The sequence below is a fragment of the Equus przewalskii genome, chromosome 22, assembly GCF_037783145.1.
Source record: "Equus przewalskii isolate Varuska chromosome 22, EquPr2, whole genome shotgun sequence".
Classification (NCBI taxonomy): Eukaryota; Metazoa; Chordata; class Mammalia; order Perissodactyla; family Equidae; genus Equus; species Equus przewalskii.
In genome coordinates this window covers 38,127,514-38,145,827 of record NC_091852.1, presented here as the reverse complement: position 1 = coordinate 38,145,827, position 18,314 = coordinate 38,127,514, and the positions used below count along the sequence as shown (strand labels likewise).

The following is an 18,314-nucleotide window of genomic DNA, read 5'->3' as shown; positions in this document are numbered from 1 at the left end:
ATATTGTTTGGATATCTAACATATTATTATTACATATTACAAGAATATTACTTTAGTAAAATAAAAGGCTATTTTACTCAAAATATCTTCAGCACTGTTTCAGTAAGTGATGGGACTGAACTAGGTGTAAGACTAGAAGGCAGAAGAGTAGGCAGTAGGTAAGGTAGCAGGAGGACCCAGCAAAGGCTCAATGGAGGAATGAGAAAGGGTCAAAATTCCCACCCAAAGAAGACAATTGATGTTAGGGAACAAAGTCTGATCAGGCTTCTCCCCCACCTTCTTGCTCAGCTTATTTGTCAAGGCACATCTGGTCCTTCCTCTTGCCCACTGAACTTTGTTCCTCTTTTTCAAACTGATAGTTCAACTATTATGCATTAACCATGAACAATATTGTTTTACAACCATGAAAAATGTTTAAGGATAATAGAGTATCTGTTTGCCTCTCTCCAGACAAAGAATATTCTAAGTACTGTTTGTCACTCTAGGTTTGTGCACACCTTTATTTCAGTATATTGGGCAATAATTATTTGTTCTCAAGACTGTTGCCCACACTAGCCTGTGAAAACCTTACAGGTAGCAACCTTGTTCCTATTCTTCTTTGCATTTGCCCTATATATGTATATATACACACATATATGCTACATACACATAGCAAATACTTCGTAAATATGAGCTGAATTAAACTCAAGACTAACTGAAGAAGGAAGAAAAGGTTCACAAAGTATAAATATTGAGACTTCCACCAAAAAAAGCTGCCCGACATTCCATCACCCTCCTAGCACCTTCCCGAAAACCCCATTTTAAGAATTATTGTTCTTGGGCCGGCCCCTTGGCCGAGTGGTTAAGTTCGCGTGCTCCACTTCGGTGGCCCAGGGTTTCACTGCTTCAGATCCTGGGCGCAGACATGGCACCATTCGTCAGCCCATGTTGAGGCGGTGTCCCACATGCCACAACTAGAAGGACCCACAACTAAAATATACAACTATGTACTGGGGGGACTTGGGGAGAAAAAGCAGGAAAAAAAAAAAGATTAGCAACAGTTGTTAGCTCAGGTGCCAGTCTTTAAAAAAAAAAAAAGAATTATTGTTCTTAACCATTTTAGGTTTCTCTTCCACTACAGAGACTGTGAGGCTATCTTTAGCCAAGTAAAACCAATGAGAAGGATATTTCTAAATATATATTTACATTTATATGGAAGAAACGAACCTTGACATTTTTTAGTACCTCTGTACTATTCAACACAGTTGCCACTAGCCACGTGTGGCTATCAAGCACTTAAAATGTGGCTAGTCTGAATTGAAATGTGCTGTAAGGGTAAAACACACACCAGATTTGGAAGGTTTAGTGCAAAAAAATTTGTAAAATATTTCATTAACAATTTTATGTTGATTACATATTGAAATATTTCAGATATATTGAGTTAAATAACAGATATTTTTAAAATTAATTTCACCCATTTATTTTTACTTTTTTTAATGTGGCTATAAGAAAATTTAAACCTACATATGCAGCTCATATTATATTTCTATGGAAGAGCACTATTCTTTATCCATTTTATGCAACCAAAGGTAGTTTAAAAACACACACACACACACACAAAGGCACAAGCAGAAAATAGCTAATGTCTCTCTCTTCATGTACCTGGGGAATAAAGTATGATAATAAGCCCCAGATGGAAAGGAACAAGTCTACCTTGCTAAATAGCCTAGCACTGCTTCCAGAACATAAGATAGCAGAGAAATAATTGTGAAATGAAAAAAAGGAGCTATAAAAATCAACTACAATTGTAATAATACATAACTTTTATTGAGCACTGATTATAAACCAGGCTATACTCTGAATTATCTCATTTAATCCACATGATGAATTTAATCAGGTGGATTCTTTTACTATTCTCATTTTAGAGCTGAGAAAACACAGACATGCACAGAATTGTAACAGAATCTCCAGTATATTTTGCAATATTACAAGAAATGAAACAATTCAATTTAAATCGTCTATATAAGAGGTTTATACAACTTTCTTTCAGAAATAAATATGTATTGAGTGCCTTCTATCACATGGTATTATACTGTGTGCTGTGACATTGACAAATCACAGGTTAATGCAACCAAAATATAAACAGGTATAGGCTAAATCCTGTTACAAATAATCCCACTACAATTATCCCATATCCTACCAAAATATTAGCAAGCCTAATAGCTAATAATCCAGTGACACAAAATTCTTGTTGAATTTAGACAATCCCTTAGAATTCACTGCAAAAAACGAGCATTCATGTGGCACCTCACAATGTTTTTCATGTGCAGCACCTTGTAATCCTTACAACATCCCCTGAGAGGAAGGTATTATTAGAGGTTGGGTGGGATCTTACAAGTACTTAGATTCATTAGTGACCCAGGGACGCTCCTTATCAGGCTTTAATTCATGTTCTGTGGCTTCTCTTATGGCTACTGTCCAGGACTTTGGGGTGGTAGAGAGGGAGGGAGTTTTAGACAGGTCATCAATAAAATTAGATCTGGGTTCCAGATTCCTATCATCTTCACAAGTAATGGTCTTGGGCTGGGCAAAGCATGAAGACAGTGTAATTAAAAACTTTCTAAGAAGCTTAAAGAGGCAAGTTCCAAGAACTTCTCACTTTTGGGGGGAAAAAAGCAGTCAAATTTAAAATAAGCCTTCATATAGAATAATTTAACTAGCATCAATCAGAAACAGGTCATCCTTATTGAGCTCTTTTTTGAAAACATATTTATTAGGGCTCAAATCTTAGTCCACCTTGAAAAAAAAGCGATATTCAGTACACACTAAATGGCCAACTTAATTTTTAATGGGTAAATGACATGGCAAGAATGGTTCAGGTACTTGTAAATGCTAAATGTCTGGGTATGTCTTCATTGGCTTTTGAACAGTTTCAAAGAGCAGACATGAGGATTCATTAGCTCTTAGCACATATGAACCTGCTCCAAAGGCAGCCAAGAGAGTTGCCTAGCAACAGTGCATTTTGCATCTCTCATCATCCCCAAAGATGCTGCAGTGGCAGCAGCTAGGTCAAGCCTCTCATTAGCAACCTGACAAAGGGTTTCTATCTCCCATTTTACAAAATTATTTTTATTTCCAGGTAATGCTCAAATATCTATGAATTATTTCTACTGACAATATACTTCCTTTCGTCTATTCCTTCTTCTTACCAACCTCCATTTCAACAGATAGGTTTTAATGAACCCATCAAAATACCTGTAACAAAAGCAGGCACTGAGAAATCCAACAGAATTTATATGCCTATTCACATCACTCTAACAGTTCCATATCTTCTGGGTAATAAAGTAAGGAAGCTTTAGATGAAAGAAAAGATTCTGAAATCAAATAATGGGAAGAGCAAAAAGTCAGTTATTTAACTTCAAAATTAACAAAAAATTTACCCAAATTATTTGCAGTGCTATTGATAGCTATTCTTATTTCTTTCTTATCCCCCAAAAACTAATCTCAATCATATAACAGAATAGCAAAAAGGCAGAAAATTCCAGAGTGGTAATAAACTATAACAAATGGATTGACAGTTTATAATGAATGTAATCCACTGGAAAGGAACTCTGGTTCCCAACTTAATAACTGCGTTATAAAGCTTCACCTCAGATCAATAACTATTCATTTACTTCTGAAAATATTTCTTAAAATATTTACCAATCAGCACGGTTGCCAGGCAGAACTAAAATGTATACTCATATAATCTTCCTTATATACCTTCAAAGATCCTTAAAGGAAAATAAACAAAATAAGCAGATAGACTTTACACTTCATGTATTTTAAAGTGTTTAATCCAGAACTTGACATAAAACACATACACTCTGGCCTCTGAGTTTCATGCTATCATGAATTTCCCTACAGAAAAGATCACAGAATGTGCATGCCATGTTACAAAAGATATCTACTAATAGACCCAGATTAAGAATGGTGTAATGAGGAACATTTACAGGCAGTTGTCATCACACCAAATCAAAATAAGTAAATTTTTTAAGTGATCTGAAAGGAACAATGTGATTTTTTTTCCCCTGAGGTCCCTCCCCCTTTTTTAACCGTATAAACAGCAAAGAATGAATCTTCAAGAGGATTTCCCAGAAGGGTGTCATTTACCACTAAAATATTTCATTCCAGCAGTTGAAAGACCATAAAAGGGTGAATGTCCTCCAGAGTCGCTAATAACGGTAATAGATCTTGTGTTACTGTTCACAAGTGACCTCTCAGTCAGGCGATTTAATTTTTCCCCCTGCAGCATGGTTGGTTTCACACACAGTGTAATAACAGTTTTTGCACAACAAGACAATTCATCCGATTAGAAGGACTGTATTAAGTCTTTCATGAACAGCATGTGTCACTACAGCTTCAGCTGGGGTTTGATTTAAGACAACTCTAATATATGCATGCATGATTCTTCATTTTTCTACTGTTTTAAAAAACATTCCTGGACTTTCTTGAGCAATTTTGCAGATCATTGCCTGAATCCTCTCTGGCTTCAAGAAATAACTAAGTCATCAAATGCTCCCTGAGCACTTTAAAACAGGTACCAAGAATTCTCCACCAGGCAACAGAAATATGTATAACGTTCCTCGTTTCTACACGGATTAAATGAAATTTCACTAATCACTCAAAGGAGAAAAAACATGAAAAGGGACAGAATGGGCATAACTGTTTATTGCAATTACTTTTATGCTTCACAACATTTCAACAATGCACCATTCATTATAAAGACAACATGATGTTACCGAGAAAAGCTTTAGATAAAGTGAATTTCACGATCTCCATTTGTAAACCTCAGCAAAGAACAAAAAATTTTAAAGAGGAAACCAAAGAAAAGGTTTGAAATAAACTAACCATCTGGCAATCTCTACTACAATCAATGGTTCAGCATCATTCAATGCCCACAGAAGCCTAAACCTAAGAACATCTACACATTTCTTACTGCCTTGCTGATGAGATTAGGAAGATTAAATCCAGCATCTCTGCAGCAAAGGGCTGTAGTGACAAGTAGGAGGAATTCTCGGGGGTTCCCTCAAACTTACTACCTTTAATTGTTGCTTATAGGCGTGGCTTTCCCCTTCCATCTCTGAATCTGGGCAGGCTACTCTGAGGAGCAGTATCAGCACTCCTCTGCTGCAGAGCTTGGGGTGTCTTTACAGCTCACATGCCCCAAAGAGATCCTCCTACCACTCCATGGCATGCAGCCCAAACCAGCAACATTAAGTTCTCTCTAGACTTTTGATGCAGCTGAGATGTTCTCTTCTGGTTTGATTGTTGTACCCCCTCTAAGAATCCTGCTTCGTTTAGCAGAGGCCTGTCTTCCCCTTTAAGCAGACCTGTAAGTTCAGATGAGACAATTCTACTGAAGTCCTCTGGCCCATGCTGCTCACATTTTTGTCCACAGGAAATTCTAACACATCTTTAGCTTTGAGAAATTCTAAGCATGCAAGCCAATCCCTACATTGCAGTGCTCTCCTCGTCACTCCCACTGTCATGACAGCTAGTCAGCCCATCACTCCCTTTTAGATTTTTTGGGCAGTCACCAATCTACCATATACATCTGCTCACTCCAACTGCAAGGGATACACATCAAATTGGATGGGGTGAGGTGGGGTTCCACTGAAGTCCCTGTCACTAGCTTGAGATAAAGTGCTGGCACTTGTAGGACTCAGCACTCCAGCAACTTTCTCCAAGAATCTTCACCCTTCTTTTCACCTATCTTCCCATTTCCTAACTTCTAGACCCTCAATGAGTGAGGGGTTAATTTAAACACTGTAGTAGTACTCAGACGCCTAGGCTTATTCCTACCACTCTACAAGTTCTACTGGGTGTTCTGTCTCAAAACTCATTTTGGTATCTCAAGGACCACCAAAACTTTTAATATCCTAGTATATAACTTTCTATCATCTATATCTGATTACCTCAATACTTTAGATAAATTCTCATCTTCTGTCCAACTGCAAGGCTCTTCAGGATCCTGCTTCCAAATATTTGCCCAGTATCCACTCAGGATCAATTTCCCTCACTCTAAATATTCCAGTTTAATATAGTACTACTTGAAGTCTTGTTATCCTGCTGTGACCTGCCATACATTTGTGTCTTTTGTACATGCTCTTCACCCTGTCTAGAATGCCTTCCCTTCCCCGTGCATCAGGGAAACTTGAGGGCCTCTTCACATATGTTCCCGGGACGCTTACATACCGCCACAATGGCAATTACCATGTTGTACTGAACAGAAATTTTTAATGCCTCTGTCAACTCACTAAGCTCTATGATTCCTGACAACAAAGACTACATCCTTTCATCTTAGTATTAGCAGAACCTGCCATGTAAGAGGTTTGCAATATATACATATATATACTGAATAATTAAATCAATGCCTTGAAAATGCTTGATAAATAAAATGGGACCTAATAAAAACAAGAATAAAAACAGTATTTCAAGCTAAATGACAATTCCCCTTAATGTAGATCAAGTTGCACCATTAAAAACTGAATACAATTTGACAACTAAATACACATGAGTAAAATGCCACCAGTATAATTATCATTAATAATAATTCAGACTATTGGAAACAATGAAGATAGGCAAAACTGGATTAGAGAAAAATGTTAAAGAAATAAAATTTGATTAGTTTCATGTATATACTGTAACAAACTAATTAGCCAAGTGTTGCCAAGTACCAGTCCCTGCTGATACATCTTAATGAATAATTTGATCATTTTAAATTGGCACATTCATTGTACTAATGCAAATGAGCAAACCAAAACTGCCTAAATACAATAGCTTCAACATCAGCTTACGTTTTAACTCAGCCTATATCAAATTACTCTGAATCCTAAATTAATAGGATTTCATTTAATAAGATTTTACTGTAATCTAACCAAACCTAAACCCTGTCCCTGGACTCCACACTGTTCCCTCCATTAGTTTGGATAACACATGACAATACTGAAAAACAGTTTATTGGCTCCAGGACAGTAAGTACATACATCTAATATATTTATGTGTTAATTCAATCAGGCAACAAAACAGATATCAAAGCCCAGGAACTGCCCAAGGTTACTGGGAGGCAAAAACAAGCATGATATTGCTGTCTTGAGGAATTCTTTTTATGAATTCTAATTGTAATCTACTGAAAATTTCCTATGAAGACAGCTTGCATTCAAGATAACTACAGGACACTTCAAAATGCTAATTTGTGGGGCTGGCCCTGTGGCCGAGTGGTTAAGTTCGCGTGCTCCGCTGCAGGCGGCCCAGTGTTTTGTTAGTTCGAATCCTGGGCGCGGACATGGCACTGCTCATCAGACCACGCTGAGGCAGCGTCCCACATGCCACAACTAGAAGAACCCACAACAAAGAATACACAACTATGTACCGGGGGGCTTTGGGGAGAAAAAGGAAAAAATAAAATCTTAAAAAAAAAAAAAAATGCTAATTTGTCCTTATTCATCTCATTCTCTTTAGTGCTGTTTGACTCTGGGATATGATAAATTCAGCTTACATATATTTTTATATGCTCATTTTCTTTAGATAGAGAAAAAAATACACAAATTCTCTTAAATGCAGATGTGATCCTCTACCACAAGAATGCTAATAAGCGAGGATGACAGGTACAGATCTCTGAAAGTTCAATCAATACCCTGGAAGCCCGACACAGAAATCAGCCCAAGTCACTTCTTAACTACCTTTCTGGCTCCAATGAGTTGGTAACCATGTCTGCCTATTTGAAGTAAACTGATTTCAGGATGCTCAATTTCATTATAAAAACTGTCCTAAAAACTTGGCAAATTGTCTGTTATACAATCTATCATGAAACACTCAACAATTGTCACTGGTGGGTAGAAGTCTAGTGTGATAAAAAGGAAAGGGACAGCATAAATCTCAAGACTTCTGGTTAAGGGAGCTAACATAGCTGCCCAACTTCAAGAATTCCGAAATAGACCTTTCCCATCAAATCCACCAAATCATGGCCCATCATCTCAATTACAGCTATCAGATAGCAGCTATAATTGCAACTAAGTGTCAATGGCTTTCTTTCACTCCCTAACAAGAAAATAAAATCTGAAATATAAGAGAAAATTACTGCTAGTGAACCTATGGTTCACAAAGTAAAGAAACAACTCCATGACATCCAGAAATTAATTTATTCCACTGTTTGCCCAACAAGAGTATTCAAAGATCATATAAATGTCATATGTAAAAAGGAGCACTTCATATACAATAGAAACAGGCAATGTGCTTCTCCTAGTTCGTTTCAAGGATGTTCTTTTTTAACTTGCATTTGTCCAGCAAGACTTAGCTCAGGAATCACCTACTCTGGGCAGCCTTCCTATTATGACTTAGCTGCTCCTTTTTGGGCTCATACAACCCTGTGCTTCCCTGCAGCATAGCATTTATCACTGGGTATTCTGATTGTATATTGCTGTCTTCCCTATACACTGTGAGTTCCCAATAACTGTTTTTGCATCCCAAGTTCCAGTTAAAATGTGTGTCCCAAAGAGGTTCTCCAGGACTATTTATTGAATAACTGACTCTTTCATGCCCTTTCAAGATACTAAATTAACCGTCTATCTTGCCAAACCTTTTAAATGCTTCAAACCTAACAACTAAGGTGCAATTTTCTCACATTGAAATAACGGGACTACCACAACCTACTTTTTTGTTCACTAAAAAACATTCCTGTCTTTGATTAGATTTCAGAATCTCCCGATTATGATCACCATAACCAAAGGAGTATAAAAGAATAACTGTTGACCGATAAGCAATAATTTCAATCACAAGCCTGCTTGCTGATGCGGATTCCTGTGGATCTTCTCAATCTCTTTCTTTTGATGTGTGCTTACAAAAGTCATGACTCTGTGTCTACGTGTTCTATTTAGGTATAAATATCTGGCTAAATGGGATTTGCCATTTTATAGAAGGGGCAATGGAAGCTAGCACAATGGAGGCAAAAGTAATAACACGAGATTGAAGATGTAGCCAGATTTCAAACAAATGTTGAGGTTCCTCTCTAAGCATTTACTTTTCTCTACAACTGAGTGGGCCAATCTAAAAAATGTAAAGCTAGTGAACCTTGTTTACTCTCAAAAAAATTTTGTTGTTTTAACTAAAAGCTGTAGGGAGATAGTATAGCATACTGGGTAAGAACACAGACTCTGGAACCATATGTGCTGGGTTCAAATCCTGACTTCACCAGTTATTAGCTGTGTGACTTTGGGGAAGTAATCAAACTCAGTGCTTCAGTTCCTAAATAGTAGTGCTAACAACCTCAAAGAGCTGTTTGCAAGTATTCAACGAGTAAGTTAATATATGCAAATAAAGTGGTTACAATAGTGACCGGGATACAATAAGCAGAAGTAAATGTTGGCTATTTTTATTAGCTATTACTTTGTTCAAGAAGATAGTATAGCTTCCAAATGGGTAGACTACATTTAAATTTATTTAGCACTAGAAATTAAGAATAATAAAAGAAACAATTTATTCCAACATTAGCCAGGTTATCAAAAACCCTGTAACCGACGCATTCGACAGAGCTCAGAATGCCAATTCCATCAAGCTGGCAAACATGACAAACTCTACTTTTGGACCTACAGCACTATATGTGAAATTGATGAATTGAATATCTTTCTGCAGTGAACTTATGGTAATGAATCAAACCCATATACCAATTAAAGGTAATTAATGAAAAAAACAAAACTAAATGTCTTACAAGATCATTAAACCTCGCATCAATCAATGATAAATATTTATAACATGAATTTCACTTATAAAGTATTGTACCAGAAGCCATTATACATATTTTGCTAAAGTTTTATAAATTATATCACAGTTTTTGTACATTTCTAGTATTTCAATTTATAGTTTCTATGCTGTTTATAAATTAGATTTCTCCCAAAAACTGCCAATTTTCTAATTCATTGTTTTTGTAAAGAAAATCAATTGGTTCTGCACACTGATCTTACATCTGTCACCATATTGAACTCTCTTATCCTTTTTAAAAGCAACAGCTTTCAGTGAATTCTCTTGTATTTTCTAATTGTCTGTAAATACTAGAGATTTGAGTTTTTCCTTTATAACACTTTTACACCTTTTATTTCTTTTTCTTGAATTAATAATGACAAGACCTCCAGAAAGAGTAAAATTAACATCAGACATACTTTTGCTGATTCCTAACTTCAACGGAACTGCTTCTAAATTCAATCTGACTTGGGATTCTACCTATGTCAGTATAAAATACCCATCTTTGTCCTGTGTAAGGCTTTTTACCTAGGATTTTATATTACCTACCTTGGATAACAATATAACCACATCTTGTATCTTCTTACAATCTTCTTCTAATGATCTACCTAGTTTTTCATGTTCGCCATTTAATTTTCAACTTGTGTCACTTGTTTTAAGGTTTGTCTCTTAGAAACAGCATAGAATTGTATCTTTTTAACCCAATATGAGGCTTTCTTTTGATAAGGGAATTGAACTCATTTCGCAGTAATTATTACATAATAACTGGTATATTTTGAATTATTCCCACCATCTTATTTTATGTCAATATTTGCCACTCTTTTTAGGTTTAATTTCTTTTCTCCTTTTGTTATATTACTCACTTAGAAATTATAAATCACTAATTGTTATTAATAAGGGTTTAAACACATATTTAAACTTATTTTTCTACTAACATGAAGAACCACTCAGTTTCCAAGCAAAATTCCACCCGAAGCATGCTTTCACTTTTCACATTATTGCATTCCCATTATCTATCCCTACCACTTCCTAGGTTTTAAAGCTTGGTCTTTAGTTCTAGGCAGTTATTTTTCAATATTTTATATAAACAATTATTTTAAATTAACCAGAAGATTTACTGGATATTTTGATCACCATTCAACTATTCACCATTTCTTCTCTATGGTTTCCTGGATTCATTTTCAGTTTTGCTGGGACATATCTTTGAGGGGTTTCCCCCCATAAAATCAGTAAGCAGGAAATGTTCTTCAACTCTTGCACAGCTAAGAAAGTCTTTATTACCATCACTCATTAAAAGGCAGAATAATGGGAAGAAATATGCCAGGTTCAAAGCGATTTTCCCTAAGAAATTAGAAGACAATACTCCAACGTATTCCAGTATCCAGTGTGCTGCTAGCAAGAAATCTAAGGTCAGGGGCCAGCGCCGTGGCTGAGTAGTTAAGTTCGCACACTCTGCTGCAGGCAGCCCAGGATTTCCGCGTTTAAAAATCTAGGCGCGGACATGGCACCGCTCATCAAGTCATGCTGAGGCGGCGTCCCACGTACCACAACTAGAAGGAGCCACAACTAAGAATATACAACTATGTACCTGGGGGTTTTGGGGAGAAAAGGAAAAAAAATAAAATCTTTAAAAAAAAAGAAAAGAAATCTAACGTCAATCTAATTTTAAGTAAGTTTTTCTTTTCCCATTCTTCTCTGAAATCTCTTAAACTTTCTCTTTATCCTTGAAGTTCTGGGGACAAATTTAGGTATTGATCTACTCTCACTTATGCTGCTTGGCTTTCAAAGGGTACAAGCAGTCTGTACCCTTGTGTCTTTTTTCAGCTCAGGAAACAGTTTTCTGTCATGTTTTAAGTTTTTCTCCTTCATTTTCTCTTTTCCTTCCAAGTGGAATTCCTGTAGAAAGATGTTAAAACTCCACAACAGACCCTCAATGTCTTAACTTTTTCAACTTTCATTTTTTTTTTTGTTCTATGTTCTGAAAATTTCACTTGAATATTCTATAAATTACTAATCCAGCTGCCATTTATATACTGTGGCAATCACATTTTTAATTTCTAAAATCTCTTGTTCTTGAATTTCTCCTTTCTCACAACAGTATTTTTGTATATAATACACAGGCATATATATAATACCTTTCCAACATCTCTCAGGACTTAGATTATTTTTGCATTATCTTCTGCTCCCTGACTTCTCTTTCTTCTGGAAACAGATGCTCTGGTTAGTCATGCTGCTAAATTTTCTCAAAAGTCTGGTAAGCCTTGATTATCCATTTATATTTATGAATCAAGGCCAAGTTGGTTGTAGGGAGCTGGCATGGATTGCCTCTGAAGATGTACAGAAACGTTTCCTTAAATAAGACTCTCCTCTGATTCGAAGGGCTGACTATGAAAGGGCTGAAAAATGAATGGTAAGGAATGTAAACTAGCAGCTTCACTTTAGGATGTCTGGCCATGATGGAAGTAGACAGGGGACCAATAACCTTTTCTTCCTTCCCTATCCACTGACTGAATAAGAAAACTTTTATTCTAGCAATGGTGGACTTCAGTGTATCTTCCCCTTGAGCAAAATTCCTGATGCCTGTTATGAAATTCAAAGTTACCACAAAATCTGCTGATTCCTCTCTGAGTCCTTCACCAACACCAGAAGTCCATCCTAAGTAGGTAGTTCCCTTAGAGAGTTTCAGCCAGAAGACAAAGCTACCTCTACCTGATATTCAACTGGGAGCAGAGACTATGCTGTTACAAATGCATTTCTGGGCCCCATCCTCAACAAACTCCACTCCCATCCTTTCTGATACTCCATCTTCAGTGACATAACAAGACAAATGGCTTTTGTTTCGGTATATTTGTAAACTAGTGAATGTCACAGTGATATAGGGTTGAACTGAAAATCACAAACAATTCCTTCAATGAGAATTTTAAGCAATTTATAATATGCAGACTCCTCAGAAGAAACTCAGCCCAATATGAAGACCCAGGAAAGGAAAGAAATTGACAGAGAACTGCTTCCATGAGTATAATTCTAGGCTTCATGCAAAAAAATAGAAAAACATGAAAAGGGTCAAATGCCAGTTAAAAACATTTTTAGTATACAGATATCTATGTGGGTTTTATAAAGAAGAAATAAACATACTACCACAGGACTGAATAGGTAACTTGACCCTGCATTTTGGTCTGGGTTTCTCTTTGTCTAATTGCCTCATGCCAACAGTCTCATCTCAATTTTGCTCTAGGCATAATCGATGCTATGCCTACAAGGGAATAGTAGTACAGCATTTCTTATTGTAAAGCTCTTTATTAAAAGCACTGTACATTCTGGCTTCTTTTTGCTGGTGTGAAGAACACAGGAAGCAGACTGACTTCAGGGGGTAGCAATTCACAGAACTCAGTGACAATAGAACGGAGTGCAAAGGGTCCCAGGACTCTTTGTGTAAGTTCTTTTATAGAATATATTTTCTTCTATTCTCACAGCAGTAACTTACAGACCATTAAATTTCACACATTTCCTATTCATTTTCCATGTTAAAATATGGCTTATGACCGAGAGTAGAACCATCCCAGGATTCTGCCCTGAAAGTCAGCTTTTTACTACTTGATGATACATGACTTTTAAAAGACCAGCAACTCATGGGCCATGAACCTAGCCAAATAAGTGATTTCAAATTGCTAAAAAGTGTGTACACTTTGATAAACAGAAAAAATTAAGCCCTGAAAACATTAGAAAGAATAAAATTAGATTATCAAAGATTACAATTGTTCACATTAAGCAGGAACTTTAGCTAGACTTCACAATCAAAATGTAAAAAGGAAGTAAAAGCCCTCAGAGTTGCAAAATGCAAGTAAACATAAAACAAACAAACAAAAAGCACAACTCTATTTCCCACTTCCAAACAGGAGAAAATTAAGCAAGTACCAAGAGTTTAGAAGATGCTTTGAATTTCACAAAACTTAATTTGTTAAGCTCCTCATTGGGTAGGTTTTAAGAAGGAACCTGTGGTTTTGTAAAGTCAAAGTTTATAAACAATTCCTCTTTGGCATATTCCCATTTTATAAATCAGTCCAAAAGAAACTGATATACCCTACACGTAGTATTTAGAGTTATTCCATTGAAGCTGAGCTACTAAGCTGTAAGATATCATTTTAAACCAACTACATCTATTTAAAAATTACTAATCTTTGTAGTTAATGTTTAATTCAGATGCCTAAGTATTTAATTGTGCCATAAACTTAACAATATAGGTAAAAACATAAGAAGAAAACACATTTTCTCAGGTTTTAAAACCACTAACAAGTAGCCTTGATTTCCAAAAGAGAATATAATCTTTTGTCAGGTGTTCTCTCTACATATATTTATAAGACAAAGCCTTAAGCATCTAACAATTCATATAAGCCTTTTGTAGAATTACATAGCCACGTGGAAAACAGCTTCCTCCAACACCCCTATTATTCTCTAGGACATAATGCTTCACTAGGAGAAATCTCGATACCAACAGCTATGGGGAAGCTATAGGTAATAATATAGCTAATATAATAATTATTGTATATTTAACATATTAAATAATTATAATCTATTACATCATTACTATAAATATTATAATAATTAGCTAGTAACATAGTTAATATAGCTAAGCTAATAGATATTAGAAAAGGTTTTAAGAGATGAGTAATATCCCTTTCTTCTCACCTATAAAGTGTGTATTAGAGGCACACAGTGTAGATCACAGGCCAGATGTGGTTCTTAACAAGTGAGATATCACTGTGCCAGGCTCATATAAAATAGGGAGACAGGAATCAATCAATACTTATTGATTAAGTGTTATTAACCTCTTCTTAAGGGGGTTATATCAGTCTCAGACATTTCCAAACTGTCCACAATCATGTTACACAGGTTGGTCAATCATTGACTAAGGGTTCAAAATATGATTTGATATTGCCCTTAAAAAAAGCTATAAAGTTCAGAAAATGTCCTCATATAGGCCTAGGGTCCACATTACCCCTTAATTAACTCAATAGAGCCTGCATTTAACATTCACTACCACTGATTTCACACCAGATGTGACCAGATCCTGGACAAATCACAGAGGTAGGAAACAGCTCTCTGAAGAGGAAAGAATAAGGCCAACTGGACATTACTGTATATGAGCCATGAAGCCATGTGCTTCAATTGTCATTCAGGCGTCTCTGAAGGCAGGCTGATGATTTACATCAAAATGTGGGAAAATAACATTACTCACAGTTATCAGAAAGGCAGGAACTGTTATATAAACATAACCCAAAAGCACATGAATCTATCAACTGCTATTCCCAGGAAAAACACTAATTTAGGAAATAAATGGTGCTCTCATTTATTATAAGCACAGACTATGATATGAAAACCTCTCTCTAAACTAAATCAATGTGTTTGAAACTTTCAAGACTTCCATGGGAATTCACACAGGATGCTCATTCTTGGATCTCTCCCCAGAATGCTCTAAGACATTCCCTCCAAGAATATAAAAGGCACTTAACTTTCACTGAGCACTATCTGACCTAGGCTTATATCTTCTGTAAATTAAGTCTCATGATGTCTGGGTAAGAAAACCATAAGGATTATTAGTAACTGCTGACAGCATTTGTGGATATGAAAAAAAAAAGTTTCTTATTCTTCCTTTCAAGTTTCAATTCATTGTTGTGGCTTTGGGTAACTATCCAGTTATTTTAACGTCATCATCTGTAACCAGTTAACTCTAAAATGGTACTCACAAGGCCAAGTTCCCTTCAAACTACTTAGACCCATTAGTCTTCCATGGCCTTAAATGTCTTAAACCTAATGGAAAATGCATGCCCCAGGGGAACCAGGTAAAAGATTAAGGATGAAAATTCACCTTAGGGGATAAAAACGACAGAAAAAAAAACATAGCACTGGAGATTGGATTGGTGGTTACCACAGGGGAAGGGGGAGCGGGGAGGGCAAAAGGGGTGATGAGGCTCACATGTGAGGGGATGGACTATAATTCGTTTTCAGGTGGTGAACACGATGTAATCTACACAGAATTCAAAATATGATGTATATCTGAAAATAAATTAATTAATTAAAAAATAATAATAATAATAATAATTTAAAAAAAGAAAATTCACCTTAGGGGGAAAGGGGAGCCCTCAAACTGCATGTTAAGTAAGAAATAAGATAATCACATTTTTTTAAAAGCACATTTTCTTACCATTATTAACACTAATATAGCATTACTAGCTGATATTGATCATTTGTATTACTGCCTATTAATTAGTGCTACTAAAAATAATTTCTATTAATATCTTAGAATTAATAATAATCATACCAACACATACTTCATAAATGGCACATCTCTTTCAAACTTTTCAAATATTTTCTCTCACAAGGTGTTACATACAGTAAGATTCATCCAATAAATCAAGGTGTCACGCAAACACGATACTTACTTAGGTAAGCGTATTGCAGGCCAGCGAACTCTACTCCAGAGATTAAGTGACTACCAACACAGAGGTGGGAGACAGCCTCTAAATTCCTACTCCTATCTTCCTAGTTACCTAGCCTCTGCTTATGAGTCATCTAAGACTTTTCTTTAGTATCAACTCCCTCATGAATTTGAGCCAATGATTGCTTCAATAAAATATAGCTTCTTCCTATCAGGTGAGAAAGGACAAACACACATGAAGTAGGAATACATTTCATGCAGTCTTGTCAACTTAAAGAAAGAAATAGAAAACGCTCGACCAATAATAGATTATAATCCTAACTCGTTCCAGTTGAATGTCCTCCAAGCATCTACTCACAATTAGAAAACTTGCTTTTTCAAATATTCAGTGCTTTCTTTTTGGCTGCTTTATCTTGTAGCTAAAGGCCAGTGAAATGAAATGATATGATCACTTCATAAGGAAAAGCGAGGAAAAAAGAACAGTATCTTCTACTGCTAGGACATTTCTTTTGTCCTTTCCAAAGGACTTAAATAACTCCACTTCTAAGTTCTTATTAATGATAATGCCTTTGCTTATGCATGAATTTTGCTAACTATATTTAAGCATTTCACCCTACAATTCATCTTAACAGCCCAATTACACTGAGTGTTTTCTCATTTCTTTCAAAACTATCCAAGAAATAATCAACACAGATCCAACATACTGACTTCAATTTATACCACTGCTTCTTAACATTTATTGAATAAATAAATGAACCCGGATGGTCAATCTAGTGCTTCCCAATGTTTTCCATTTCAAGGCATACATGAAAAATAATGTTTATAAGGATACCGGAGTAAATAAATGAAATACTACAATTTCATAAATTATGAAACCATAATTTCATCCACAATATAAGAAAAATCTACAATTCTATTGGTTAAGTTTTTACCCCCGTTACTGTTCCATTATTTTCTTGTTTTACCTGAGAGGAATCTGCTTGGGCTAATTCTGTAGTGACCTTCAGTATTTGGTGAAGATTTTGTCCTTTATCTTCCACAAGGAGGTGAGCCAGCAGAAGAAAAACATGCCCAGGGATCACTGTAGTAATGGGGAGCAATGATTCTACTGCAGCCAACCAGTCTCTTGCCGCAGACTCTTCCCTCATTACTTTAAGGATTCTCCAGGCTGTAAATATTGAACCATACATGCTGGTTATGGGCAACACAAGCTTGTAGGCGAGCTGAAAAACAAGCACAAAAAAGGCATGAATAAATGAGATAAATACATTTGTCAGAAATATATTTCTGACATTCATTTGTTATATATCATTGTAAGAAATCAGTCCTTCCAACAAAATGAATACAAAATGTTCAATTCCTGCCAAAAATCTCTCTGCACATATTTGAGCTAATAGGATTACACAAAAAAGAAAACAGTTGTTAGGTGGAACTCTAGAACAGTTTATTACAACTCTTCCTCATATTTACCATTTGCTCCCAGTTAAGGCAGAATAAAATGGATCAACATACAAGAACCAGAGGCAACAGAGTTTGGAAAAAGCCATTACCACTACAAAAGTATTCACCAGTTAGAGTAAAGATGGAAAAAAGACCACTATATTTGCCCAGCTCCAGGCTCTGGTAAGAAGCAACCCTGGGCAGATGGCAGACTTGGACTGAGGACAATTCATTTTTGTAACAGACAGTATGTTAATAGGAACAGAGTTGGTTCAGCTGGAGCCTGGGAATTCATTAATAATTGTGAATAACTTCTGCAATAAGAAATAGCCTGACAGCTCTAAATTGAAATGATACCCAAAGAAGATGTTACACTTAAGTCAATCTGAGAAATGGCTCCTCACAGAAATGAAGTAGTGCAGTCAGGGACAGAGCATGGATGGAACTCTGCCAAGGTGAGCTGCATGCCTACGGCTCAGGAGAAGCCACAGACATTAAGGAAGCATTAGATACTGCCTGCTAACAGAGTAATTCAATTCATTTAGAGTGTGATGAGATAAATTAGAAATCTCTAGATCATAACTGTCCTGTTATTGGAGACTAACTTACATGGATAAGGATAACAATTGAAAGGATAGGAAGTAAAAGTTAAGCTTTATAAATTTTTTTAATAATGGCTTTA

General features: G+C 36.0%; 1 protein-coding gene across 10 annotated transcripts in view; it reads right to left on the bottom strand.

Moving 5' to 3' along the window:
• FOCAD (focadhesin) overlaps positions 1 to 18,314 on the bottom strand; it is a 270,485-nt gene that overhangs the window by 156,919 nt on the left and 95,252 nt on the right. For all 10 annotated transcript variants that reach the window (XR_011531312.1, XR_011531311.1, XM_070589694.1 and 7 more), the window contains one exon: positions 17,158 to 17,415. Coding sequence is in view for 8 of the 10 variants with exons in the window: in XM_070589694.1 (XP_070445795.1) it covers positions 17,158 to 17,415 (258 nt within the window). In the remaining 2 variants the exon portion in view is untranslated. The remainder of the gene's footprint in view (positions 1 to 17,157; positions 17,416 to 18,314) is intronic.